The sequence below is a fragment of the Anser cygnoides genome, chromosome Z, assembly GCF_040182565.1.
Source record: "Anser cygnoides isolate HZ-2024a breed goose chromosome Z, Taihu_goose_T2T_genome, whole genome shotgun sequence".
NCBI lineage: Eukaryota > Metazoa > Chordata > Aves > Anseriformes > Anatidae > Anser > Anser cygnoides.
In genome coordinates, this window is record NC_089912.1 from 49,252,022 (window position 1) to 49,277,096 (window position 25,075).

The window sequence follows — 25,075 nt, forward strand, 5'->3', positions numbered from 1 at the left end:
CCAGTTCCATCTAACAAAAGGTGTTACCTCGCTACTGATCTTCCTTTTTCATACCCTCAGGCCATCACACTACATAAACACCACTACAAATTGCACAACTAAAGAGACCTTACGTACATTGCCAACTGCAAGCTGTGCACAGAAGAAAACTGTATTTCAAAGAAGATTTTTTTCTTGTGAGAAACAGATCCTAAGGGCTAGCATCAGGCCTCATTGGCCAGATCTAAAACCCACTGGTTGGTGTGTATTCTATATCTCCCAAAGAAGAATTTGACTTTCTCTGTAATAGTTTTTATAATAGGATTTATGAGCCCCATGCCTTGGCTCTGTCACTGCAATGCATTGCCACTCAAACGTATGTTTATAATAGCATTTTAGTTCATGCCAGAAATACATATTTGAAGAAAATTTTCTAGTTATTGCCACTTGCAATGCCTTGTTCCTCTTTGCGGGGCAGGCTCGGAGTGCACCAGAGGACAATATCGTTCCTTTCACATGCAATCACACCAGGAGATTTGATCCAGGAAGGAACAGGCACCCAGTTCCTGCCTCACTGTGCAGGGGGCTGCAGATGCCAAGGCTGTCCCGGGCCACTCCCCACCCCCTGACAGCTTCTGCTCTGGGGGCAGTTGGCACCAACATGGGTGCCCCATGCCCCGAGCCTTCAGGGGTGACCATGTTTTCTGTGGGAGTGCTAACTTGGCGGCTGCCCACGAGGGATTTTGCACATCATGAGGCTGGGAGAGCCTTTGTTGCTTTTACATGTTCGCCTGATGTTTGAAAAGAGCTGTTCTGCTGGGTCTTATTACAGCCATGAGCTCATCTCCTGGCAGGATTAGTCACACCAGTCGTCCTCCCAGAGGCACGCAGTTGAGAGACGTTTTGCAAGAGCCATAGGCTGAGCCTTTCGATAACCATTTGTTTGTTTGCTTAACCATTTATTTAGTGCTGATTTATTATTTCCTCCTAAGAAAGGAATATGTTCCTGAGCCAAGAAAAAGATCATGGCTCTCAAGCTGTAGAAGTGAGTGCCACACCAGCAGGAAAGCCCTGTGTGCCTGCATAACCCTGTCACAGAGGTACTGCATGAGAGACGCAGCCAGGAAAAACAAGGCGTCCCACCATGGGAAATCATAGAATTATAGAATGTCTTGGTTTGGGAGGGACCTTAAAGATCATCTAGTTCCAACCCCCCTGCCATGGGCAGGGATGCCACATGCCCAGGGCCTCATCCAGCCTGAGCATCTTGAACACCTCCAGGGATGGGACATCCACAGCTTCTCTGGGTAACCTGTGCCAGTGCCTCACCACCCTCTGGGTGAAGAATTTCCTCCTAACCTCTAGTTTAAATCTCTCCTCTTTTAGTTTAAAACCATTCACCCTTGTCCAGTCATTATCTGCCTGAGCAAAAAGTTGCTCTTTATCTTTTTTGTAAGCACCCTTTAAGTATTGACAGGTTGCAATGAGGTTTTCCTGGAACCTTCTCTTCTCCAGGCTGAACATCCCCAGCTCTCTCAGCCTTTCTTCATCGGAGAGGTGCTCCAGCCCTCTGATCAACTTCATGGCCCTCCTCTGGACCCGCTCTAACAGCCCCACATCCCTCTTGTGCTGGGGGCCCCAGCCCTGGACGCAGCACTCCAGGTGGGGCCTCACAAGGGCAGAGCAGAGGGGCACAATCACCTCCCTCCACCTGCTGCCCACCCCTCTGCTGATGCAGCCCAGGACACAGTTGGCCTGCTGGGCTGCAAGCACGCACTGCTGGCTCATGTCAAGTTTTTTGCCCACCAGAACCCCCAGGTCCTTATCCATAGGGCTGCTCTCAGTGAGTTCTCCCAGTCTGTGCTCGTGGTTGGGACTGCCCCGACCCAGGTGCAGCACCTTGCACTTGGACTTGTTCAACATCTTGAGGTTCACATGGGCCCACTTCTCAAGCTTCTATCATCAAATCACCCACTTGGTCAGGAGGGAGGTGTGTCTCACCCCTCCAGGGCACTGCAGGGTAAAGGTGGCTTGGCTGGGAGCTCCACGCCACTTGCAACAGGGCTGAGACCCAGGAAGGCATGTTTTATCCCCCTGACGTTTTGTACTTTCGCATGACATCGTGTCAGTCGGTCATTATGTTCTGGGTGACTATTTCTGTCATAGCATTAAATTTTAAACCTCCTGTAAGATGGGACATGCTTTCAACATGTGTGTCAATGGGAAAACACTTATTGGCAGAAAGCAGTTTATATAAGTATTATTGTTGCCAATGACTTTTTTCTTCATCTGATTTATATTGTAATATCCAAAAGACTTAAGGGCAGAATGCTGCGAGAATGTACTCTGTCAGTAGTGCCCATATTTCACAGGGGCACGAATAAATAGGTATTTCTTGGTAAGAAGTGGAAAACTCTTTCCTCTATCTCAAGTAATTTAAAGTGCTTCTTTGATGCTATGCTCCCAGCCTTCCTTAGTATTTAATACTGTGTTATCAGCACTGTTGTAACACTGATGATTTAACCAGAATGGGAAAAAATGTAGTTTTGCATTTCTTCTCTCCAGTTATCCCTCAAAACATTGTACTGGCTCAAGCAACAAAGTTAGTGGGATTTACAGATTAGCTTATTTTTACAAAAGCGAGAAACCAATTTTGGTTAGGTCAGGCTAGGTTAGATCAGGTCAGGCTAGGCTGGGTTAGGTTAGGCTAGCTTAGATCAGGCTAGGCTAGGCTGGGTGAGGAGCATGTCATGCAGCATGGAGACATTTGGGGTTAGAAACTCCTTTCTCGGGCACTGCAGCACTGTTCCTGCTTGGTGCTACACACGGTGACGTCGTGGGTGGGGGAAGAGGGAAGAGGAGGGGTGATCTCCCAGCAAACAGCTGCTGCAGCTGTGAAGAGAAAAAAGGAGAAAGACCAGGAGCAGCCGCGGCGATCCAACCCCTGCAACAGGTAACGTCCCCGGAGTGGAGGTGACCGAGGCAGCTCAATCCGAAAAGCAAGGGGAAATAAAGCGGGGTGGGATGTGCCTGTGAGAGAAAAGCACATCTTTGGTGCGGGTTCTCTGCAGCTCTTCTCCTGCAGCCTGTGGCAGGGCGGGACGGGGAAGGAGCAGAAGTTCAGACCAGTGTGAGTTAAAAGGAAACCGTGTCAGCTGAGGGGCTTTTCTGTCAGACCTGCCCTTCAGAAAAAAAGAAAAAAAAAAAAAAAAAAAAAGGAACGTCGCTCTCTGGTTTCAGCGTGAGGGCTGCTTCCTCATGCGCGGCCAGCCAGCACGGGCTGACGGGCAACAGAGAGCACGGTCGCTGTGGCGGCCGGGGAGCGCCCAGCCCACAGAGGCCTGTGTGGGACGGGCGGGACGCCTGCGGCGGCCTGCACCCCGACACCGCCCGGGGACACCCCGCGATGGGGCCATGGCCCGCGGGGACGTGGTGCTGCTGCCGAGTACGGGGAGAAGGGGACGTTTGGGAACGTCCTCTGCTGCCGTGTGTACAAGACCCGGGCGGACTGGTGGTCGACACAGGCGCCTAGGTCTTTCAGCTCGGGGAGTAAAGTGAAGTGGGTAAAGCGAAGCGTTTCTGCTAGGCAAGGTTGACCACTGGCATTTTGGTATAAAATCAGTCATAGTAAGTTGTGTGGAACTGAGAACCAAAATGACAGAGAGCAAGTCCAGCCTTCTGGGTACCTTTGCTGCAAGTCCCGTGCCTGCTTCTTTCATCTGTCAGCAATACCAGGAGAGTACCAAAGTGTGCAGTGCTCTCGCGATGCCTTCAATCCGAACGGCATTAAAATCAATTTGGAAGCACTGAAGCACATCACACTACAAGGAATACAGTCATCGGCAATCCCGTTTTGTAAACCAGGCACTGGGGAGGCTGAGTGAGGTTTGCAAGGCCAGCCAGCCAGCCTGGGGCAGGGTCGTGAACTGAACTGCTATCTGCAGGCAGCTGCTGCGTTTGCTAGTCTGTGTTTTCCCTTCAAGAGTGTTGCAGAGGCAGACTCTGCGAGGTAAATGTGCACCCATGCCTGCAGTGAGCCGAGGGTAGCAGGAAATGTAATTAAAGCCCATCTCTTGTGGGAGTGACCTTTCAAATAGAAGCAGATGGATGAACTTTCTGTTGTGACGCAAGACTGTTAGGACTGGGAAACAGGTTAACCTCAGTTTGTTCCTGGCTACCTACGAAAATGGACTAGCCATAACTCACTGGGGAAGAGAAAGACCATAGGGGACAATTACACTTCCATTTCCTGTGATAACACTGAAATCACCTCTTATTCTCTGCATAAGCCTTCACTTCTGTCAAAGGCCTCTCTTTGGTTTTGGGTACCTTTTGTGCGAGGATTAACACAGTAGGGTGAAACCCCATTTGGAGATCCGGCCACTCCTTCACATGGTGGAGAGCATCACCGTATGAGAAGTTGGTCCTCTGAGTAATGCTGGCACAACAACAATAAAGCAAAAGTTATTAACTTTTAGGTCACCTCAACCTTTCTGTTCCATCTCTGAACATGAGAGAGCTCCAATCTGATTTAGAGAACAAATTCAGTGACAGATTGCTTTTTCTGTATGAGGAAACGTCTGCAGTCAACATGCATTTGTATGCATGCAGCTGTAACCCTGACCCTTTCAGAAACACGATGTAGTACTTTATTCTGTCAAACATGAATTTTAAAAGCATTTTAATATAATGGCAAAGATATTGAAATTTTGCCCAGAGAAGTTGTGGATGCCCCATTCCTGGAAGTGTTTAAGGCCAGGTTGGATGGGGCTTTGTGCAGCCTGGTGTAGTGGGAGGTGTTTCACCTCATGGCAGGGGGCTTTGGAACTAGATGAACTTTAAGGGCTGTTGTGGTTTAACCCGGCTGGCAGCTAAACACCACACAGCCGTTCGCTCACCCTCCCCCCTCCCTCTCTGGGATGGGGGAGAGAAACGGGAAAGTGAAGCCGGTGAGTTGAGATAAAGACAGTTTATTAAGACAGGAATATAATAATAACAATAATAATAATAATAATAATAGTGATAATGATAATAGTATTAATAATAATAATGTGTAAGAAACAAGTGATGCACAATGCAATTGCTCACCACCCGCTGACCGATGCCCAGCCTACCCCCGAGCAGCCGGCCCCCCACCCCGGCCAGCCACCCCTATATATTGTCCAGCATGACGCCAGATGGTATGGAATACCCCTTTGGCCAGTTTGGGTCAGCTGTCCTGGGTCTGTCCCCTCCCAGCTCCTGCTGCACCCCCAGCCTGCCCGCTGGCAGGACAGAGCGAGAAGCCGAAAAGTCCTTGGCCTGGTGTAAGCACTGCTCTGCAACAACTAAAACATCAGCATGTTATCAGCGCTCTTCTCATCCTAATCCAAAACATAGCACCCTACCAGCTACTATGAGGGAAAATTAACTCTGTCCTAACTGAAACCAGGACAAGGTCCCTTCCAACCTAAACCATCCTATGATTCTATGATGCGTGCCAGCACATCTCTATACTTATGGAGAGTTTGGGGTAGTCTGTTACAACATCATGTGCCCATTTCAGAAGTCACCAGTACGTTTAAAAGATCATGAATTTTAACATAAAACAGGCTAAACACTAGCATGAACTACAATTACAAGCATCCTCTTGGTTACACTCTGCTTAGCTAAGATTAAGCAGTTTAAGAATTGCAAAGATGATAATTTTCTATCCAGCTGATGGAGGAAGGGTTCAGAAAATAAGCCTGAACTGCTGAAAGACAAGTTCTGAGGAAGAGAGACAGATGTAGCAAAATAGACTCCAGAAGAAGAGAGAAACTGTGTACTCAGCTTGCATACAGTGCAAAGCCAACATGACAACATCTGACCAAAGGGGCTGGTGGAGATGCTGACTGGAAAGCCTGAAGATTTTTACAGCTATTCCTGTAACTTTCCTACCCATTACAAGCTCCAGTAATAAGGCAATAAATCACAACAATTTTCTTTTTTATTTTTTTCCTTTTTGCAATGTATAGTGTCTCATCTGGTGTTTCGCTGTTGTTTGTTTTTGTTGTTATTTTACCACAAGAGAGAAAATGTTGTTCAGCAACAGAGTAGATGGAGTTTTGGGTCAATATTTATAGATCACACTGGATTTTAGTCCAATTCAGCTGTATCATACTTTTTCCAAAAGTAATTTTTATGGATTGTCCCTTGTAGGGTTTTCATGTCTTACTGTCATAGTGTCAATGAGCATTGACGTCTCTTAGGAGGTAAATTAGCCAACAAACCTTTCTGTGCTTATAGAAGTAATTACACGAATAGCAGTCGTCCTGCATAACAGAAAGAGAGGAAGAAAGGCATTTTCTATGACATCCCTAGCATATATTTCAATTAAAAATTTAGATCAGTTTATCTAGGTCAATTTGCAAAAGCACATGGTCTTAGTACAATGCTCGGAATGAAGTATGTGCATTTATCTTATTCACATATTTCTAAACACAGAAAGTCGATGTGTTTGATAATGTGCAGATACAAATGAAAAAAGGGTTGGTGGCAGAGACATATCATGCTGACACATACACACTGTATGAAGGGACAACTTAAAGAGATCTTACTACTTGTTGGGACAGGAAACAATTGGTGAAACACAGGAGATTAATTATAGTACAAAATTAACAAATTCATTTTCAAAAAAGGTAGACAGGCCTTTTTATAGCTGAAGGACATGCAAACCTCTCTCTCCAGAATAAATGAAAAGAAAATATATGCATGGGAAAGTGAAATCTTGAAGTTTCTCCAGAACCCACAGAATTCTGCAGAAAGTCAGATTATCTGTTAAAATTAAATCAGAATAGCCATAAAAATTAGTCTGCTTCAACAGAAGAAAATGCACTTTGTTAAATGCAATTTGAAACATGAATTGTGCAGAAAGACAAATATCTCATTTTAATGTGCATTGGGAAAACCTGTAGAGCAATTTGGTTAAAACAGAAGATCAGATATCCTTCAGGCTGCATTGAATAAAAACAGATTGAAATGTAGCTTTCTTTTCCTTTTCTTCACCTGCATTTTTATGAACACTTGCATCTGTACTGTGTGCTGAGGACCTTGCAAATTATTTGTGTTGTACTCTAAGTTGTCCTAAGCACATGCTAGGGGCATGTGTTCAGGGAAAAACAGGATTAACATCACCCAGATGCAGAAATCCACATGCTGGTGCCTGCAAGAGTCCAGCTCCCACAGCAGAGCCATGGTGGGTGTGATCCTGCCCATCCCTCCGGTCCATCAAGGCAGAGCCAAGACCTGAGGGGGATTAGGCTCGAATCCATCACTCAGTGTCGTGTCTTTGCTTTGTTACTCTCTCCTCTGGAGACACAAATTTCACTGTATGGCCACAGATCTTCCCAGTCACTGGTGGAAGCTCAGTAAATTTTTCTGGACATGCCCTAGGTATACTAATGAAGAGAGCTTTTGATGTGTGAGGGAGAATACTGTTCTGTGACTATTGACAGACACAGCCAGCTTTCATCGATCTGTTTACAATTTAGTTGTTTTGGTTTGGTTTGGTTTTTGTTTGTGTTGTTTTGTTTTCTGATAAATTCACAAGTCCAAAGAAGGTGCAATATCTAGAGATCACAATGTCTGAATGTTTTATTAAATAATACAGTTTGATTTATCACATTCACCTCCACAGCATTACCATGAACACCTATCTCTTTGTGTATGACTTAATGCAGTTCTGTGGACATTCCTGGATATTTACAAATATGATCATCAGGTTCATGTCATTTGGAAAAGGTAGGATTCCTTCTATATTTTTCTTAAACATTTTAAGAGGCAGCGATACACAGAAACATTAAATCATAGACAAAGTTAGGATTATGAATAGGGCATACATAGCTCTGTGTGTCCAGCACCAGTGGCTGTAATTTCAATGAGAAAAACACTGTCTCTTTTATTGAAAAGGCTGAACAATTTGCTGGTACCTGCATTCTGCCTGCACTGCATCAGAAATGAAGCTCTTGTTTTACTAATGAGCTCTAATATTCAGTAGTGTGCCAGCAACATTTGATTTAGACACAGACCTAAATGTGAGTAGGTTGAGTCATTATGGTGAATATTAGTCTTACTGAAGCCACTAGGAGAGAATATCTTTGTGGTTGTTGAGTACAAATTTTTATCTCCCAAAATATGACAACATATTTCTCTTTCAGTTGCTTGGAGTTAAGGCACAAAAATAGAAAACTAATGACTGGAAATTCAAAATAATTTACAGATGGTGGGATGCTGAAGGCACATGACATACCTATTTTGTCATCTACTTGTTTTAGGAAGTGTCATGGGAACAGATACAGGCAAGAACTGCCACAGCTCCTCATGTTTTATACCTTCCTCATGCATTTCCTCAGCATTTCCTCATATTTAGAAATATCCTAAAGGGATATCCCTAAACCAACACATCCTGCACAATGGTTGCCAATGCATCAAATACAGGCACCCCCGTTCTTTTCGCAGCTTCCTGCCCCTGTGTCAAAGCTGCACACACACACACAGTGGCATGCCTCCTCTCCTCCCTAAATCTTTGCTTCTGCTACCCAAAAGTTCAGTACTCTGTGAACTCTATTTTTTTTATTGTCTTCAGGGGCAACAGGGCAAGAGCAAACTCAGCAGTTGGTCTGGACTTTTACTGTATAACCGCCCTCTAATTTTCTTCTACACTTTTTCTGTAGATTCATTGGCCGACACGTTTTACTCCATAGGACTTGTGATGCGCCTTTGTCAGTTGTTGTCTGTTCTGGAGATCCTGCACATCCTCATCGGCATTGATAAAAGCCGTTTCTTCCCCAGGTTTTTGCAGGTATGTCCATTTCTCAAGACCCTCCTTCCACAACATACACACTTTGGCCATAGTTGGCCCTGGGGACAAAGCCAGGCTGAACTACCCTGAATGGTCCACTCGCACCCTTCCTCAGGGAGCTTGGTCCTGCTAATTGTTTGCTAAGTGCAAGGGTTATATATGAGGGAGTTCTCCCCTCATAACAGAGCTGGCATGGGAAAGAGCTGCTCTCGTAACTCTTTCTGAACGAGACCGAGTAATGAGTGCCCCACCACCGCCGCAGGTACTGGGGATATGCAGGGTGCCACAGGTGGCTGGGGATATGGCCTCTCCGGCCAACATGTCTGCAGCCAGAAGGCAACATGCTCGGAGACTAGGTTTTACTCGCTAGTTCTTTTCCATGTTGCTTGTTTCCTCACTGACATGTGGATATTTATTTTTAGACAAGCACAAGACAACTCGTTGTGCGGAAGCAAAGACGTGCCAGTGGGAAAACCACCAGCACCTCGAACCTCCTGAATTGCTAGAGAGGGAACTTGGTTTGCTGGAGTTCATGGAGAGTGAAAGGAAAAGAACTGGTTAAGAACAAGAAAGAGAAATTAAGGGACAGAAGAATTAATGCTGGGAGGGGGAAGAAAGGAGAATTGTCGTGTTCCTGCTGTAGGTTCACACACACATACGTATGCAAATTGTGGCTGCATATGGAGGTTCTCATGCTGCTAAAGGTTTTCGGGGTGTATGTTCAACTGTAGGCAGAAAACCAGCCTCAGGATCAGATGCTATAGCAGAAAACAAGATGATTCTCTGACTTTTTCCTTACCACACTCTTGTTTTCTGTTGGAGTTAAACACGGGTTTGGGTATTTTTATTAATGCATTGGAAAAAGTAAAAATGTTTACTTGAATTTACCTTCAAACCTTCCCAATCCTTAGTATTTGAATAATGGTGAAACTGGTGTTGCTCTCAGCAGTCAGAAAGTAGAAGAATAAGAGTAATTAGTTGTGTTTTTAGTTTTCTGGGTAGCCCATTTTTGTCAAATGACATATTACAGGGGTGAAGATGTTCCTCTTTTTAAATCTCCATTAGAAATTGATTGACTAATAGAGATCTCTGTTCTTCATGCTGCTCACCAAGTATGGTATCAAATTTGTCAAAATGCAATTTACTGTTTTTTCCCTGCTTAAATCTACATACTTTTACACAAATCTGGATTTGGAAAGAAAAAAAAAAAAAGCATTAGATCTAATGTAACCTTTTACAAATGTCACGTTATTTCTTGGAGGGAAGACCAGCCCAATAGGGCTGACAGACCTAAAAGAAGGTCTGTCCTGGCAGAGTTTATGCATTTCAAGCCCTGATGTGGTCTGTACTTTTCCTACCTAAGCCTTTAGAAGCAGAGATCAGGGAGGCCTGCACAAACACTGCTCTGTGCCACCACAAAAGGCATTAGATGTGAACTGGATAACCTGAACAAGGCCGTGTCTTGGGCACTGCAACTACTGCAGTGCTCTCAAGGGAAGCATAGAGAAGCTGGGTCAGGAAAGGACTCGGCACAGCGACTCCCATTTACCTCACAACAAAGACAGCTTTGGATCCTTACTTGGTTATTTCCCTAAGTGTTGTCTCAACACAAAACCATCTGTCTTACCTTGATGTTATCATCGTTTTCATGCTGTCCAAGCAAGACGTACAGGCTCTTGGATATATATTCTGCCTTGCCACACCTTCCTCCATGTCTCTTGGAAAGAATACATACATTTTCAACAACAGACTGGGAAAGGACACAGCTTATCTTACCGCAGCCTGGTAACTGGACTACTGCAGATAGGGCACTAGCAATAGTTTGGTAGTGGTTGCCCAGTTCTGTGTTCCCATCACTTTTCTGACTCTGGGCATTAAACCCTTTGATGCATCCCTTGGGCTATGTATATTCATGCACATTCACAGCGAAGTTCATCTCAGAGGTGATCACTAGGAAGAGAGAACAGGTGACTGGCCATGCCAGGGAAACACAGGGATGCAGGTAATGGCACCTTGAATAAAACAAGCTGCAAGCACTCCCCTCTAACAGTTGATTGTTTTGTAGCTACAGTAGCAGAGAGAAGCTTTAAGCACAGTTTGGATGAAGAATTTGCTTCATCAGCTTGGAGATACACATAACAGGTAGTGGAAAAGCAAGCTCAGAGGTGTTTTCAGGAAAACCTACTTGGGACAGCCTCATTGAAGAACAGCATCAGGCTACCAGACTTGTAAGAAGAGTTAGGTAGGCCAAGGCCAAGTCACACCGCAGAAGGAAGATAAGTCTCATGTGATGGGTGCTCTGGAGAAAGGGAAGCCAAACGAGGGGCACGAAGTTGGTGCAAAGGTGTGACTCTCACAGCATTTGCAGCTTGAATGACTGAGAGGAGGCCAGGAGAAGAGAATAAGTGTCACGTCATTACAGTTGCCTAAACAGAGAATAATGAAATTTAGTGTTCTGGTCTGAAAGTAAAAGCTTATGGCACTCGTACTTCTGCAAGGGAGAGAGTATTATAGATGCAAGACTGGTGTTTTTATGAACAAAATCCACACGCTATATAAGGGTTTCTGATACTAGTTATGATACTGCACAGTCATGGTTACTAAAAAATGGAAGTGAATGTGCCTGCTCCTGCCCTAGCCTCAGCTAGTCTGATCTGTTCTGTTTCGCTTACTTGCTTCAAATGCGCCGGCTGCCTTATGGAAATTTACGCTGTTCGACAGCACTTGCTGTATCCTGTGAGAGACCAGTGCTGGGAGGGGAAGGAAACTCCAGTTTAACACAAAGATCAAGAAGGAATGAAAAATGAAACCATTGTATTTATGCTTGGTGAGGTGTTAGCACATACTTCCTTTTATGAACATGAAAACACTGGACTTCTGTTCTTTTTTTTTTTTTTTTTTTTTTTTAAGCAAGAGAGTAGTGGCAGATAATACCATATTTTCATTTGTGCAAGTGACAGATGATTGATAAAAAAATGAGCTGCAGCTTAGTGGATCATATATATGTGTATGTAAACATAGGTGTATACACAAGCCTGCATGTGTGTGCCTCTAAGGGCATAACACTAAAGGACGTTTACTGGAATCTCCTCCTCTCCAGGCAACAGCCTGCCACCCTTGCTGCAAAGCTCCCCAGCCTCTCACTAAGAGCTGCTTCTACCTCTGATTTCTCTGAGTTAGAGAAGGTGTGAGTGCTATGAAAAAAAAGGTCACAATGTCTTAAGGGCGAATAGAGGTAAACAAGCAGGCAGCCTCCTAATTTAGATGGAAGGGGGGTGTGATGCCACGGTCCATCCTCGTGAAGTCATGACATGTGCACTGGGCAGCCAGGCCTGCGTGCTGCCCAGAGAGTTTTTTCGGGAGCAAGGTCACGGGTGGTGTTCAGCCTCAGTCTCTGTGGCTGCTTAGTGCATCCCACGTCTTGTTGGCTGAGGCTGCAGTCTAGCAGGAGCAAAAAGACCGGCAGGGGACCTACTTTGTGTTCCCTGCTATTGCAGGTGCTTAACCTGCTTTACACAGTCTGATCTCTGACTTAATTGTGTGCAACTAATGCAGCTGATTGCTTGCACCACTGCCCTGTCCAAGCACGAGTCCTGTGGCAGAGGAGATCTGCAGAGCCCCAGACAGGCGGTACTTTCCACCTCTTGTGCATCTGCTTGTGCCCGGGGAGAGAAGGAACACTGCAGCCTCTCCCGCTCCCAGGCCATGAGCCTGGATCTCCACAGCTGCTCCGTCTCATCAGCCAGAGCTCATCCTTTTGAAACTCCGGAGGGTAGTTACTTTTCTACAGCTCACCCTCCCTTCTCATTGAAATAACGATCAGCTCCCAACCACTTGATCCTACAGTTTTCTAGCACTTTTCCGCCCAGAACCACCTGTTGGGGAGCGAGTGACTGTTTGAAAAATCTGCCAGCTCTCACATCAAAGAAATACACTGACCTTTTCATTATCACAATATAGCTTTTGTCTCCAGGTGAGACAATTCCCTGAAATATCTATAACACTAACGGAATTGCAGATTTCTCCCTCCACAGCCCAATCTGAATTTAGGGTCTGTAACAAATTGCCTCCACTGCCAGCGCTGCACTCCTGTACCATCTTTCACCAAAGTCCTTTTAACTCAGATTCTTTTTTTTTTTTTTTTTCTTCTCTAGGACATAATCCCAGTCAATACTCACACTGATTTTTACCTTTGTTTTAACTTCCCTCTTGTGACAGTTGTCCCACTATGCTTCTCCTATCTCTGTTATAACTGGTTTCAGATCCTGCAGCAGGACTTCCAGTTTCCCCACTTTCTTGCCAGGTTCCTCAGTGTACACAGGACTTACTAACTCTCACTCTGTTTCCTGGCCTGTCAACACCCTGCCTTCTTAGAATTCACTTCCAGAGTTAGGGACCAACAGGGGTTGGCTGCACAAGATGACAGACTTGATAGAGAGGTTGCCAAACCATTTTATCTGTTGTGGTCTCTCAGTTCTTTCCAAGATGAGGAACTAGATCTTTAGGGGATGGATATGCTCTCTTTCTGTATGAAAAACTGCATTCACGTAATTTTGCTGAATAGTGAAGTGACAGCTGTATATTTTTGTGTCTTCTTTATCTGACAAATGTGGTTTGCAAAAAATAAAAATAAAAAAATAGTCTGTAGCCAAATGTTCCACACAAGAACTGGTAAACATGATGCAGCAAAACTACTGCACAAACTTGCTAAGAGGCTGATTCCTGTTTTAGTTTAAGGAAGGAGTGATGGGAAGGGGAAAACCAGTGTAGAAGAATGACCACACTTAGAAAAATCACCATGTTAATTGGTTTCCATTTCATGACTTTTCAGAGGCTTGACGTCTTACTCATAACATCATTCTAATCTAAGGTGGTTAAAGAAAACGTGACTCCATGTGCCAGTTGATATAAAAAAAAAATGAAGCCATACTGATGCAAAACAGCTGAACGTATGCATGTTTCCCCTTTAACACTTTCAAACAGACTGTAAATCAGACTGAACCAGTGGTTCAGGGATACTTTCACAGGACACTCTCAGCAGTACTGAGTACTACAGCTATATTTGTTTTACAGGACAGGGCATGAATATGGATATGAAACTTGCCCAAGAAAGCTGCAAAAAGATATGCTTATTTTTAAATTCTTGAGCTCTAGTATTGACTAAATATTTTTTAAGCTAGGGATGCTGCTTTTTAATCTATCTTTCTACCTTTTCATTTGTAAAGGCACACCTTGTGGGTCAGCTAAGGTTCAACCACTAGGAAAATGTTGTAACACAAATATTATGGCAGCAACTGTCATAAATGATAAGCTGAAATCCATCTGTTCTGGCCAGGAATAAGGAGGGAAGAAAACCAAGAGTGTCTACTTTTCTTCCTACCTTCTGCAAATCTTCTGTGAGAGAGATCCCTCAGGATCCAAACCTCGAAGCTATGGAAAGCAGGGCTGGGACTGTGAGACTACCACTTTCTTGCATAATGTCTGCCCAAGGGTCTTCTGCATCCTGTGGCCTCCTAGGCAGTCCCCACGCAAGGAGGTCAGTGCTGCAGTTTGCCCCACAGGCACTGGGGCACAGCAGGTATCATCCTTGCTCACAAGAGCAAGACCATTTTAACCTTATTTTAAATTCAGCTGTCTCATCCACAGGTTTCTTGGGCTACAAACCCAAGTCATCCCCATTGGCAAGCAAACCTCCACCCTTACCGTAGTAGATGTATCACTACAGGCCTGTCAGTCTCTCTTCAGTGCCTGGTAAAATTTTGGAGAAAATATTTCTGGGAGTTACAGAAAAATCCCTGAAAGACAATGCGGTCACTGGTCACAGCCAGCACGGGTTCACGAGTGGAAAGTCCTATTTAACGAACTTAATTTCCTTTATGACAAGGTTACCCAACTAATTGAGCAAGGGAAGCCAGTTGATGTGATCTTTTTGGATTTCAGCAAAGCTTTCATAGTGTTTTTCACAGTATCCTACTGGACCAAACATCCAGCATCCAGCTACACAAATCCATAACGCGATGGGGTGAACAATTGGCTGTCGGGTGGGGCTCAAAGGGTTATAGTAAATGGAGTTACATCAGGCTGGTGGACAGTCACTAGTTGCGATCTGCAGGGCTCCATTTTAGGGACAATTCTTTTCAAAACTTTCATAAGTGACTTGACTGTAGAACTTGAAGGTACACTAAGTAAGTTTGTAGATGACACTAAATTGGGAGGAGCTGGGACAGGGGAGGGTCAGGCTGGGCGTTAGGGAAAGGTTCTGCACCCAGAGGGTGGTCGGGTACTGGGACAGGCTCCCCAGGGCAGTGGGCATAGCAGTGAGCCTGCCGGAGTTCAAGAAGTGTTTGGACAATGCTTTCAGATACTTGGTCTGATTTTTGGGTGGTTTTGTGCACAGCCAGCAGTTGGATTTGATGATCCTTCCAACTGAGGATATTCTGTGCTTCTATGATCACACTGCCCTGAGATGGGGGCCCATGGGTTCTTGAACAAAAGGTATGACAAGAAATGAAATGTTCATTGGAGCCTGTGTAAAACAAATCAGATTCACCTGTGTCCTCCTGTTTTGCCAAAATGACACAAAAATGAGAGCTACAAAAGATGGCATGTGAATTCACAATTATTTTTCCCTTTCAGATCACTGAGAGAATAATTGTTTTATTTGTCGTGATCAACAGTCAGGAAGAAGTTCAAGGGAAATACATTGTGTGTGTTTTGTTTTTCCTTTGGAATTTATTAGATGTGGTCAGGTAAGAAGTCAATCGTGAAACTGTGAAGGGAACATGGCTAATTCTTGCAAGCAGAGCCCCCCCCTTCCCCCCCACCCATGTTTCATGCTCATCATTTCACTCTATCAAAATTGTCAGAAAAGTGTATTATCCATTTTAAAGAAAAACTTGGACCTCGTAAGCTACCTATTGATTTTTAGAATAATTAGCATATCTAAGAGACAGTGTGATTTACACAAGTAAATCACTGCATTAATATTTCTAGTTCAAAGGATTTGACATTCTTAACAAAAATGTGTATGGAAATCACAACTATCTCCTCAGGAATGGTAATTTTCCAAACTGATTTACAATCTTTTTTTTTTTTTTTTTAATATTTAAGAGCACACCTGTTTATTTTAACATCATGTGTTTATGCAAGACTGACAGCACGGTAAGGCAGCACACGCAGAACTTCTTACTAAGACCAAAAGATTATTCTTGGTTAATTACACTGTGCTTTTCAAACAGCCAAGGAGCACCTGCTGCAGAGAGGGAGAGTTTTAGTATAGCTGGACATACATCACACCACAGAGAGAACTCACATGAGGCAAAATAGATAGGAACACAGTCCAGGATTTTTATCCCAAAAGTTCTGTACAGTGGAGGGTGACCAGTACCTCTCCCTGGTAAAATGTGGTGGTGAAAATTCTATCTTGCTGATTTTTGCATTGATATCTGCAGTCAGTAACATTTTTCAAATGTTATTTAAGCCTCTGTGGATCTCAGTTTGTAGACTTACAAGGAAGGCATATGAAGTTAAGAACTGTTCAAACAAGACACAGCCCTTATGACAACCTCCATACAGAAGCAAATATCTTTATGTATTACACACCACCTGCTAAAATAGCTCTCTGCTATTTTGAATACATTATTTTCAGGACTGACTGGGGAATATGGATTTAGGCAGCAGAGGAAATGTGTGTTACAAAAGAGAGCTGAAAAAGGAAAATGACTGTTAGGATTGATAAGAAAGGTTTTAAGTCAGCTTCAGACTATTTGTACTACATGTGTTAATAAATTACTACATCTTAATTATTTGACTTATCATTCCATTCCATTTCTTTTTGAATTTTATAAAGCTAAAAAAGTAGAACTTAATCTCAAATGAAAACATTCTGTGCAGATACGGAGAAGCCAAAAGTGTAAATAATATTAGCTGTTCAGTCCTGACAATGCATAATTATTTTCCATCTTTGCTAAAGAACACGGTCCAACATCACAGCAATAACAGTGACTCTTTAATAAGCAAGATACTGTGGTCTGAAGCAGCAAATGAACAATTCAAACAAGAACACATAAAATAACTCATACTGAATTAGAAATCATTTCTGGTTTATTTTACAGTATCTGTGCTGAGCCCCAGCAACCAAAGCAACAGATGTCTATAAGTATGCTGGAAATTATCCCATCTGTCAGCATAGTAGTCTTAAAGTATTATAAATTCTTCATTCTTCAGGGACATACATATCCTGTGCATTATGGCTGATGATATACTGAGGGCATATACTGTGAAGCTTCCCATATTTGAGCTTTCTTGCTTATAACAAAAACACGAATGAAAAAAATTGAGACAATCTGGAGGTTGTGGAGGGCAAGCCTGAGAGAAGATGGTACATTTCCAGCCTATCAAACTCCTCTTCTACAATCTGGGAATAATATAATATTAGTCAAATGAACAAATACAAGGCATGTACAGGAAGTTTTTTTAATGTTGGTTCTATCTGTCAGAAACAATTCTGGCTAACAGTGGCTTACAAATCTTTTTTTTCTCCAGTATCTGGAAAGCCACTAGATTGTTTGTAGATCATACAGGCTCACTAGCATTAGATCATCTTTGGAGACTGAAATCCTAGGCATTCTGGTCTCCTAGTGAGCAAAACCAACACCCACATTAAAAAATAAAAAATAAAAATGCTGCAATACATTGGACTGTAGCTGCTTTTTTTTTTAACCAGTGACCCCTTCTGATGCCTGGAGGAGGGGCAGCTGTTGTGCTGTAGAAGAGTGAGTACCTTTTACTATCTCACTGTTTAGCCTCCTCCACTAGTGCTTTAGCCATTTCAGCAGTCGTAAATGAGCATTTTGTCAATCCCAAGCAACGGTCAGACTCTATGTGCCCCTCTCAGTTGTAACATCCCTATCTGAAATCTGTTTTCTGGTGAACCGATGTGAAATCTTCTTGTTTTCTGAGAGCACCTTTGGGCTGGATGGCCATATTGCTGTCTGCCTGCTCTAGGTAGCACCGCAGACAAGGCTTCTGAAACAATGAATCATCAGTTTTCAGACCTGAACACCAGCCAGCATGAACAAAATTTCTGCAGATCTGCTCTGAAAGATTCTCAGATGGGCACCACCACGCTCTTCTGCAACTGCCTCAGATTTTTCAATAGCATTTCTTTAAATAGAAAGAAGCTTATAAAGATGCTTATAAATAAACATTCTTTAAATGCTTGTTCCTTCTGAGTCATCTGCTCTCCTGTTGCTGCAGGTACACTTACAACATGTTAGCAAGGACAGGAATATACTACCTACCACTGACATGGCTGAACTTCTCACTGTGCATCCTGCTCTATCCCCTTTCAGTTCTGGCTAAAGGTAAGGAGATGGCCAGGTTGTATGGGGCTTTGAGCCCCTGGTTTAGGGGTAGGTGTCCCTGGGGGTGTTGGAATTGGTGGTGGATCTTTAAGGTCCCTTCCAACCCAAACTGTTCAATGATTCTGTGATTCTACGGGAAGGTGATTCTATGGGAAGGGGACCAACCACTTGCTTCGTTAATCTTCTCCAATAAAATTTGATCAGTTTGATTGTCATCTGTGTTTTTAAGATATTTTGTGTTGCTGAAGTACTTACAAATGTTTATGCACTGTCTTATTAACCTCTGTATCACCTATCTGCCTCTTTTCTCTACTTTTTTTTTTTCTCCTTATTTGGGGTTCTGTTTGCTTTTTAACAGTACGGGAAAACACTTACCTTTCTGGATAAACAAAATAGCTCCTTGAAAGACAGAAAAATTCCCCATTCCAGACAGACCACATCAGCCTGCAAATAGCAAAGCTGCCTGTTCCCCCACTGAACCTGACACTAGCAGCTTAGGCCATGCTTAGTTGCTTATCACACTTACACCAGCAAATGTCCCCACTGAGATCAAACTGACAACAGTGCAGCTATGGCAGTGGCAGAATTTGTTATTGAATAGTAAACTTTGCTAATTCTAGTGTTAAGAGCAATTAACATCGCAGACTTATGAAACTGAACTCAAGGAGAAAGTAGCATGTACATATGCATACAAACAACATGCTAAATTCGGTATATAATACGGCTATCTGTGCCTTCCAGGTAACTGACTTTTTTACATGAAGCTTTTTGATGATCTTCCACCTCCTTTTGACTAAAGATTTACTCTGTTATGTTACAGCATTTGCAATCTATGTATCGCTGCCTTATTTTGAAACCTTTGGCACATACTCCATCAAGCTACCATTACCATTCGCCTTCTCAATCTACTTCCCCTATGTTCTGAAAATGTACCTGCTAGTACTGTTTATAGGTAAGTATCTCATCTTCCAGAAAGCCAACTCGCAACACAGCTGCAATACAGCTGCAAAACAACTAAAAATCAAAATCAAATCAGCCCAGCTCCTTTCAGAAACTGTAAATCTCTCTGCAACATCTACCAAGTACTGCAGGGAAGGTCATCACCAGCTGGTTTGAATTCTGATACCTTTCAAACACAAATAATTGGTTCTGAAACACGGCGTTTGTGTTGGAGGGATAAAAATAAAATATATATGTATATATATAAAAGTACTTTAATGATCTTGGCCCGACATACACTTATGGAAGTCTTTTTTTAATCAATTTCCATTTGGTCATATGCTCATTCTATGCTACCCTTCCCCACTCATTCCTCCCAGCTGGCAATGAAGACTTACATCTATATTAAAACTTCTACAGCCAATTTAACCATCAAAGGGATGGCAAAGGAAATCCCCAAATTGTGTATAAATAGGCCTCTTCTCCTTTTCAACCATATATTGTTGAAAAATTTGAACTACAACTAACCTTACAGCCAAGCCTTTGTTCTGTCATTCGTTTTAATACTAACTGGAATAATCTCATCATTGTAAAGTAGTGTTCTGTTCTTCAGTTCACAGAAGGGACTGTTCAGGGTTGCCAGACAAAGACTCATACTGTTCCTCCTAAATGAACTAAAGCTGGTTTGGTCTCCCCTCCTTTGTTCTGACATAATTTTGTGTTTCAATTCAGGTATGTGCTTTATCATGCAGAACCTCTTCTCAGAAAGGAAGGCTCACCTAGGGACTGGCAACATCAAAAAGAAAAGAAGCTAAGTTGATACCTTGTTTTGAAATAAGAAATACACTCCCAGTGGGCTGCTGCGTATTATAAGCAAAGAAAAATAAGACAAAGATTTTCAATGCACAACTCCTGTTTGGATGCACACTATCCAGCTGTGTTGAATTTTCAGAAAACAAAGGTCTCTAATGCACCTCAAAAATGTAGCCGCTCAGAATAACTAGATAGTTTTTCAAGTTTTGACTTCAAATGTCAGGAATTTTTTAAATGAATATATTTTTTCTAACATATCTAAGAGAACTCAGGAAGAAAAAAATGAAAAGAGTGCCTCGACCCACAATAATTACACTAACAATACTTGTTTTCATGTTAATTCTTGCCTCATCAAAAACAGGTATTCTGCAACAACAACAAAATTACTTAATGTATGATTATTCTACATTAGGCAAACATGTATGTTTATATATATATAAATATTAAATTGGTTAGAACTGGAACGTCTCAAGGAGCAGACGCTGGAAACCTATGAGATTCACCTGCTGATTAGCCCCAAGAATTCACAAAGGATCCCTTCACTTCTCAAAAAAGATTCCAGAAAATGCAACTAAAGCATGAAGGCAAGTGACCTTGGTCACTTAAGAAGGTACTCATCTACTGTATGCCCAAGGGGATATTTAAGGGGCATAAGCAAGGCTTGTAATCATGTTTCTGGCAGACATTAAGAATCTCTTTCCTTGCAATGATTTTTCTTCCATGCTGAACAGCAAACAGGTGACCAAAAGAAACGTGATCAAGTCAGACTAAATCTATGTTGTTTGAAGTGAAGGTTGTGACCATCAAAACCCATGTGCAAAATTCTACTTTTTGTAGAAGACGCAGTTTTACTCAAGTGCATCGCCCCTCATACTTCTGTAGGACTACCTGTGAGAACAGGGACAGAATACAGTCTCTTTGAAACTTGGTGTCAAGAACATGGGTAACAACCCAGGGAACTCTGTAAAATAGAAAATAGACTATACTTGCTGACAAATAATTACTTAGAGGTAGGCAAGGGCTTTTCTTATGTTTCTTTTGTATTGCTTATCATCTGCATTTGAGTTCATGCAGGTGGGGAAGAAAAGTGAGGTTATTTTTTTTTTAAACTTGAATGAAATCTGGGGGGAGGGAGTTACAAGGGAAATGAATGCAATCGCGTTACGAAGAGGCTGTTACAACTTTCTAAGCCATGCAGCTTAAGAGGGTGTTCAGACTGTTGTAACTGGGAACAACTGGGGCTGGTCCTTATGAGCTAAGCTGTTACGAAAAGTCACCTACTATTGCTTTTATTTAATATATGTGGCAGACAATGCCTGCAGACTGCTGTGACTACTGGAGTATTTATGAAGCATAAGCAACAGGGTCACACATGCAATAGTTTAATGGGCAACCCCGGATATTTTGAAAGCGCTGCAGACAGAGTTAGTTACTTGGACCTTATCAGAGACAGAGGTACTTTCACTTTGCACTTCTGTCTGACCCAAACTGATTCACGTGTAGACAGTCTGGATAAAGAAGAGTATAAAGCAGCTGAAGAGGATGGCAGCTTTGAAGAAGAGAGCCCAAACAAGAAAACTTCATAATCAATTGACTGTAACACACAAAAGGTGAAACAGAGACGTGTTCCCCTCTGGCAATTCAATATAATGCTTTTGCTGTAAAACTGTAGAGAATCAACATCGTGTATGGGGAAGCATGACATATATTGTGTTGAGTTTACGTGGCAAGTGTTTTGGCAGTGGGGAAGCTGCAAGGATGGCTTCTGTGAGAAGAGGCCAGGAGCCGACCCCTTGCCAGACACAAGCAGTTCCAACTGGCTCCAAAACAGAGCCACTGTGGGACAACACCAAGCCCATTAACAATGCTGGCTGCACCTGTGAAAACATATTTACAAAAGGGTAAAAAAAAAAATGTGCAGCAGCTGTGAGGACGAGGAGTGAGAAAATGTGAGCTAAACAACCCTGCAGACATCAAGGCAGGAAAAAAGAAGGGGGAGGAGGTGCTCCAACCATCAGAGCAGAGCCCTGCAGTCTGTGAAGACCACGGTGGAGCAGGCTCTGCCCCTGCAGCTCGTGGTAGACCACATCGGAACAGATCTCTGTGCTACAGCCTGTGGAGGACCCCACACCAGAGCAGTGGTTATGTCCTGAAGGAAGATGCAGCCGTGGAAAGCCTGTGCTGGAGCAGCCTCCCGGCAGGAACTGTGGCTTGAGAGACCCGTGCTGGAGCAGCCTTTTCTAGATGAACTGTGCCCACAGAAACGACGCATGCTGGAGCAGTTCTTAGCTGCAGCCCATGGGAAGGACCCATGCTGGAGCGGTTTCTGAAGGACTGTGTCACAGGGGAGGGACTCCACACTGCAGCAAGGGAAAAGTGTGAGGTGGAAGATGCAGAAGAAATGAAGTGCTGTGGACTGATTACAGCCTTCATTCCCCATCCCTCCTGTACCACTCAGAAGAGTCAGGAATGAAGGAGTAAAGTTGAGCCTGGGAAGAAGAGGGAGGTGGGAGAAAGGTGTTTTAGAGCTGTGCCTGTGTTTCTCACCGCCCTGTTTTTATTTGGCAATAAACTGATCTTCTCCCAGTCAAGTCTGTTTTGCCCGTGATGGTAACTGGTAAGGAATCGCCTTGTCTTCATCTCTACACTACCCATGAGATTTCTCATACGGTTTTCTCCCTGTCCTCTTGAGGAGGCGAGGTGGGCGCCTAGCAGCCAACCAACATCGAGAGCCACCACAGATACTCATACTAAGCCATGTTTATTATTTTATGATTTATATATACATATATACATACATATATATACACATATATACATATACATACATATATATATACATACATATATATATATCAGCATGTAACACTCTCCCTTTGCATTGATTCTTATAGCTGGCTAAAAGACTGGAAATGTAGAAGGATTCTTCAAAGTCACTGTGAGAAGGAACCCCGAACAGTGAAGTTATTTTCAGGAGACTCCCCCACCCTACTTCTTGTGCAGAGCTAACTTGGGGCAGGCCACTAACTTCAACTCTGCTTTACTTAATTTCTGGAAAAGAAAACTCAGGATTGGGCAGGCAAAAAGGTGCCTTAAAAGTTGCCTAACTTAATTTTTGGGAACTTAAACCTTTGATCAAAATTTAACTCAGTCTTGATATCCCAGCTCACCTGTATCTCCATTCAATTCATCTGATATTAGAATAAAAATAAGTGCTTTTCTCACATATATAAACAGACAAAAAGAACCAACTGCATAGACAAGGTTGAAGGAGCATCACTAGGAAGTGATATATAATTGAAAGTGACTAAACAGGCTCTTTAGGAATAGAAGGCTACTACCACATTTGTCTGACATTAAAAAAAGTCATATAAACAATGGTGTAAAAGTAGAATTATAAGGATTACATATACAAACATTTATTGTTTATTTTTATAAGCCATTATTTATTACTCTTTTTGTTTGCCTATAGAACATCTATACTGGAGTCACAAGAACATGTCCTACTGGTCTCTTCATCACCAACTCCCTTTTTGCTGCCTTCTCACATACCAAAAATACAGTAGCAAACAACTTGTCCACCCCAGTCCTTGAAAGTCACTGTCTCCACAGGAACATGCTATTTGGAAAGAGATCACCTATAATAAAAATCGTGTTAAACTTGTCAGCACCTGCACACAACAGGAAGAACAGTATCTCTATCACAGCCTATGCATATTCTCGTGAGAAAAGCAGCCCAACGTAACTACGGAGTAGAAGGATTTTAATCTGCTTTGGCAGGGGGGTTGGACCTGATGATCTCTTGAGGTCCCTTCCAACCCCTAAAATTCTGTGATTCTGTGATTCACCTTAAGGACCCAACAGTGAACTTACCTGCCTTTTGGAGGGTTTTACTTCACACCATCTCTAGTTTAGTCCTGTTGGCTGAGGACACAGAGTTATAGGACTACATTGGAGTAATTACAGTGTATATACTTTAATTCAGAAGCTTACACACTGGTCCACTAAGCAAACTAAGGCACAGCACATGGGCATTACCCAGAGTTTCCCTTTAAAAAACACACTTATAATCTGAACTAAAATGCTAAGACACACACAGACTCAGATGGGTAGAACGTAAGAACTAAGTTACTCTGAAACAGTACACTAGAGATGGCACCATTAAGACGTGTTTGGCTTTATTAGAGGTTACTCTGAAGTGAACAGTAATAAAAATGTCTGACAACTCCTTTCAGTGAGTCCTTCTATGTGTTCACCTTAAGATTGTCTTCTCCCTGTACAGGTGCTTACAGAGCAGGAAATTACCCTCATTATACCGTACTTCAGAAATACAAACAAGCACTGTGGTGATCTTGCCCACACCCAGCTGCTGAAGGCATGCGTTAACAGCCAAGGGCTGTTCCTCACAGCTCACTGCCATGCAACGGTAACCTTGGTAGGTAAGAAATGCCAGTGAAGAAGTCAGAGTTTCTGCTGCACCAGAAGAGTTATCAAACCTGAAGTTAAGAACATTCTTGCAGTGGGGTGTGGCTTCTAGATGTAGGGACATAACGTTAAAATCAGTGATGCTCTCAGTAGTACTGCTTTGGAAAACATTAAGGATCAGTGCCCAAGCAATTATTTTCAGTTAATTTTTGTTGAGTTTAGTGGGGATGATTACTGAATACAACCCCCTTTAAGATCGGTCTTAGCAAGACTGCAAAGTGTTAAAGTTCTTTATTCCTTCAGAAAAAGAAGGCTATTAAATAAGGAAAATGGCAGGGGCCTCATCTATGGTAAGATGACAAAGATGTAAAAGAGATGTTGTTGTAGTACCTCTTTACCTGTTTTACCTAGAGGAAGAGAAGAGCTTTTCTTACATGTAGAGTTCTGCAGACAAGAATGACTTCAAGTGGACAGAAAATTACAACTACCTTAGAGCTCCCAGTGTCCTAGCAGACACTAGAATCATTGACAAATGGGCTTGATAAAGCAGTTGCAAAACTGACATGCATAGCACCCCTTTCAGAAAGTCTGTTCATGTTATATACCTTCAGTGCGTTGTCACTACTGCACAAGGGCATCGTATTATTACTAAGAAAGGATTGTCACTTAAAAACTAATGTTCATTCAAGTCTTTTATACTAAAATACGCTGTAATAAATAGGCTACATCCAAA

The 25,075-nt window shown here is 42.8% G+C and overlaps 1 protein-coding gene across 1 annotated transcript; it reads left to right on the forward strand.

Annotated features, from left to right (window-relative positions):
* The first annotated feature begins 2,737 nt into the window (after positions 1 to 2,737).
* On the forward strand, positions 2,738 to 22,508 carry HACD4 (3-hydroxyacyl-CoA dehydratase 4). Its single transcript, XM_013194025.3, has 7 exons — positions 2,738 to 2,932; positions 7,637 to 7,740; positions 8,673 to 8,800; positions 15,437 to 15,549; positions 18,059 to 18,165; positions 18,986 to 19,117; positions 19,837 to 22,508. The coding sequence occupies exons 2-7, from the start codon at positions 7,644 to 7,646 to the stop codon at positions 19,917 to 19,919; spliced, it is 660 nt and encodes a 219-aa protein (XP_013049479.3). The 5' UTR covers positions 2,738 to 2,932; positions 7,637 to 7,643; the 3' UTR covers positions 19,920 to 22,508.
* The last annotated feature ends 2,567 nt before the right edge of the window (positions 22,509 to 25,075 follow it).

What these genes read in the sequence shown, in the direction of transcription:
- HACD4 (XM_013194025.3), top strand. Translation starts at nt 7,644, where the DNA reads ATGAACACCTATCTCTTTGTGTATGACTTAATGCAGTTCTGTGGACAT. An exon ending in GTTCATGTCATTTGGAAAAG is followed by an intron (nt 7,741 to 8,672) that starts GTAGGATTCCTT and finishes CTTTTTCTGTAG; the next exon opens with ATTCATTGGCCGACACGTTT. An exon ending in AATTTATTAGATGTGGTCAG is followed by an intron (nt 15,550 to 18,058) that starts GTAAGAAGTCAA and finishes CTGTTGCTGCAG; the next exon opens with GTACACTTACAACATGTTAG.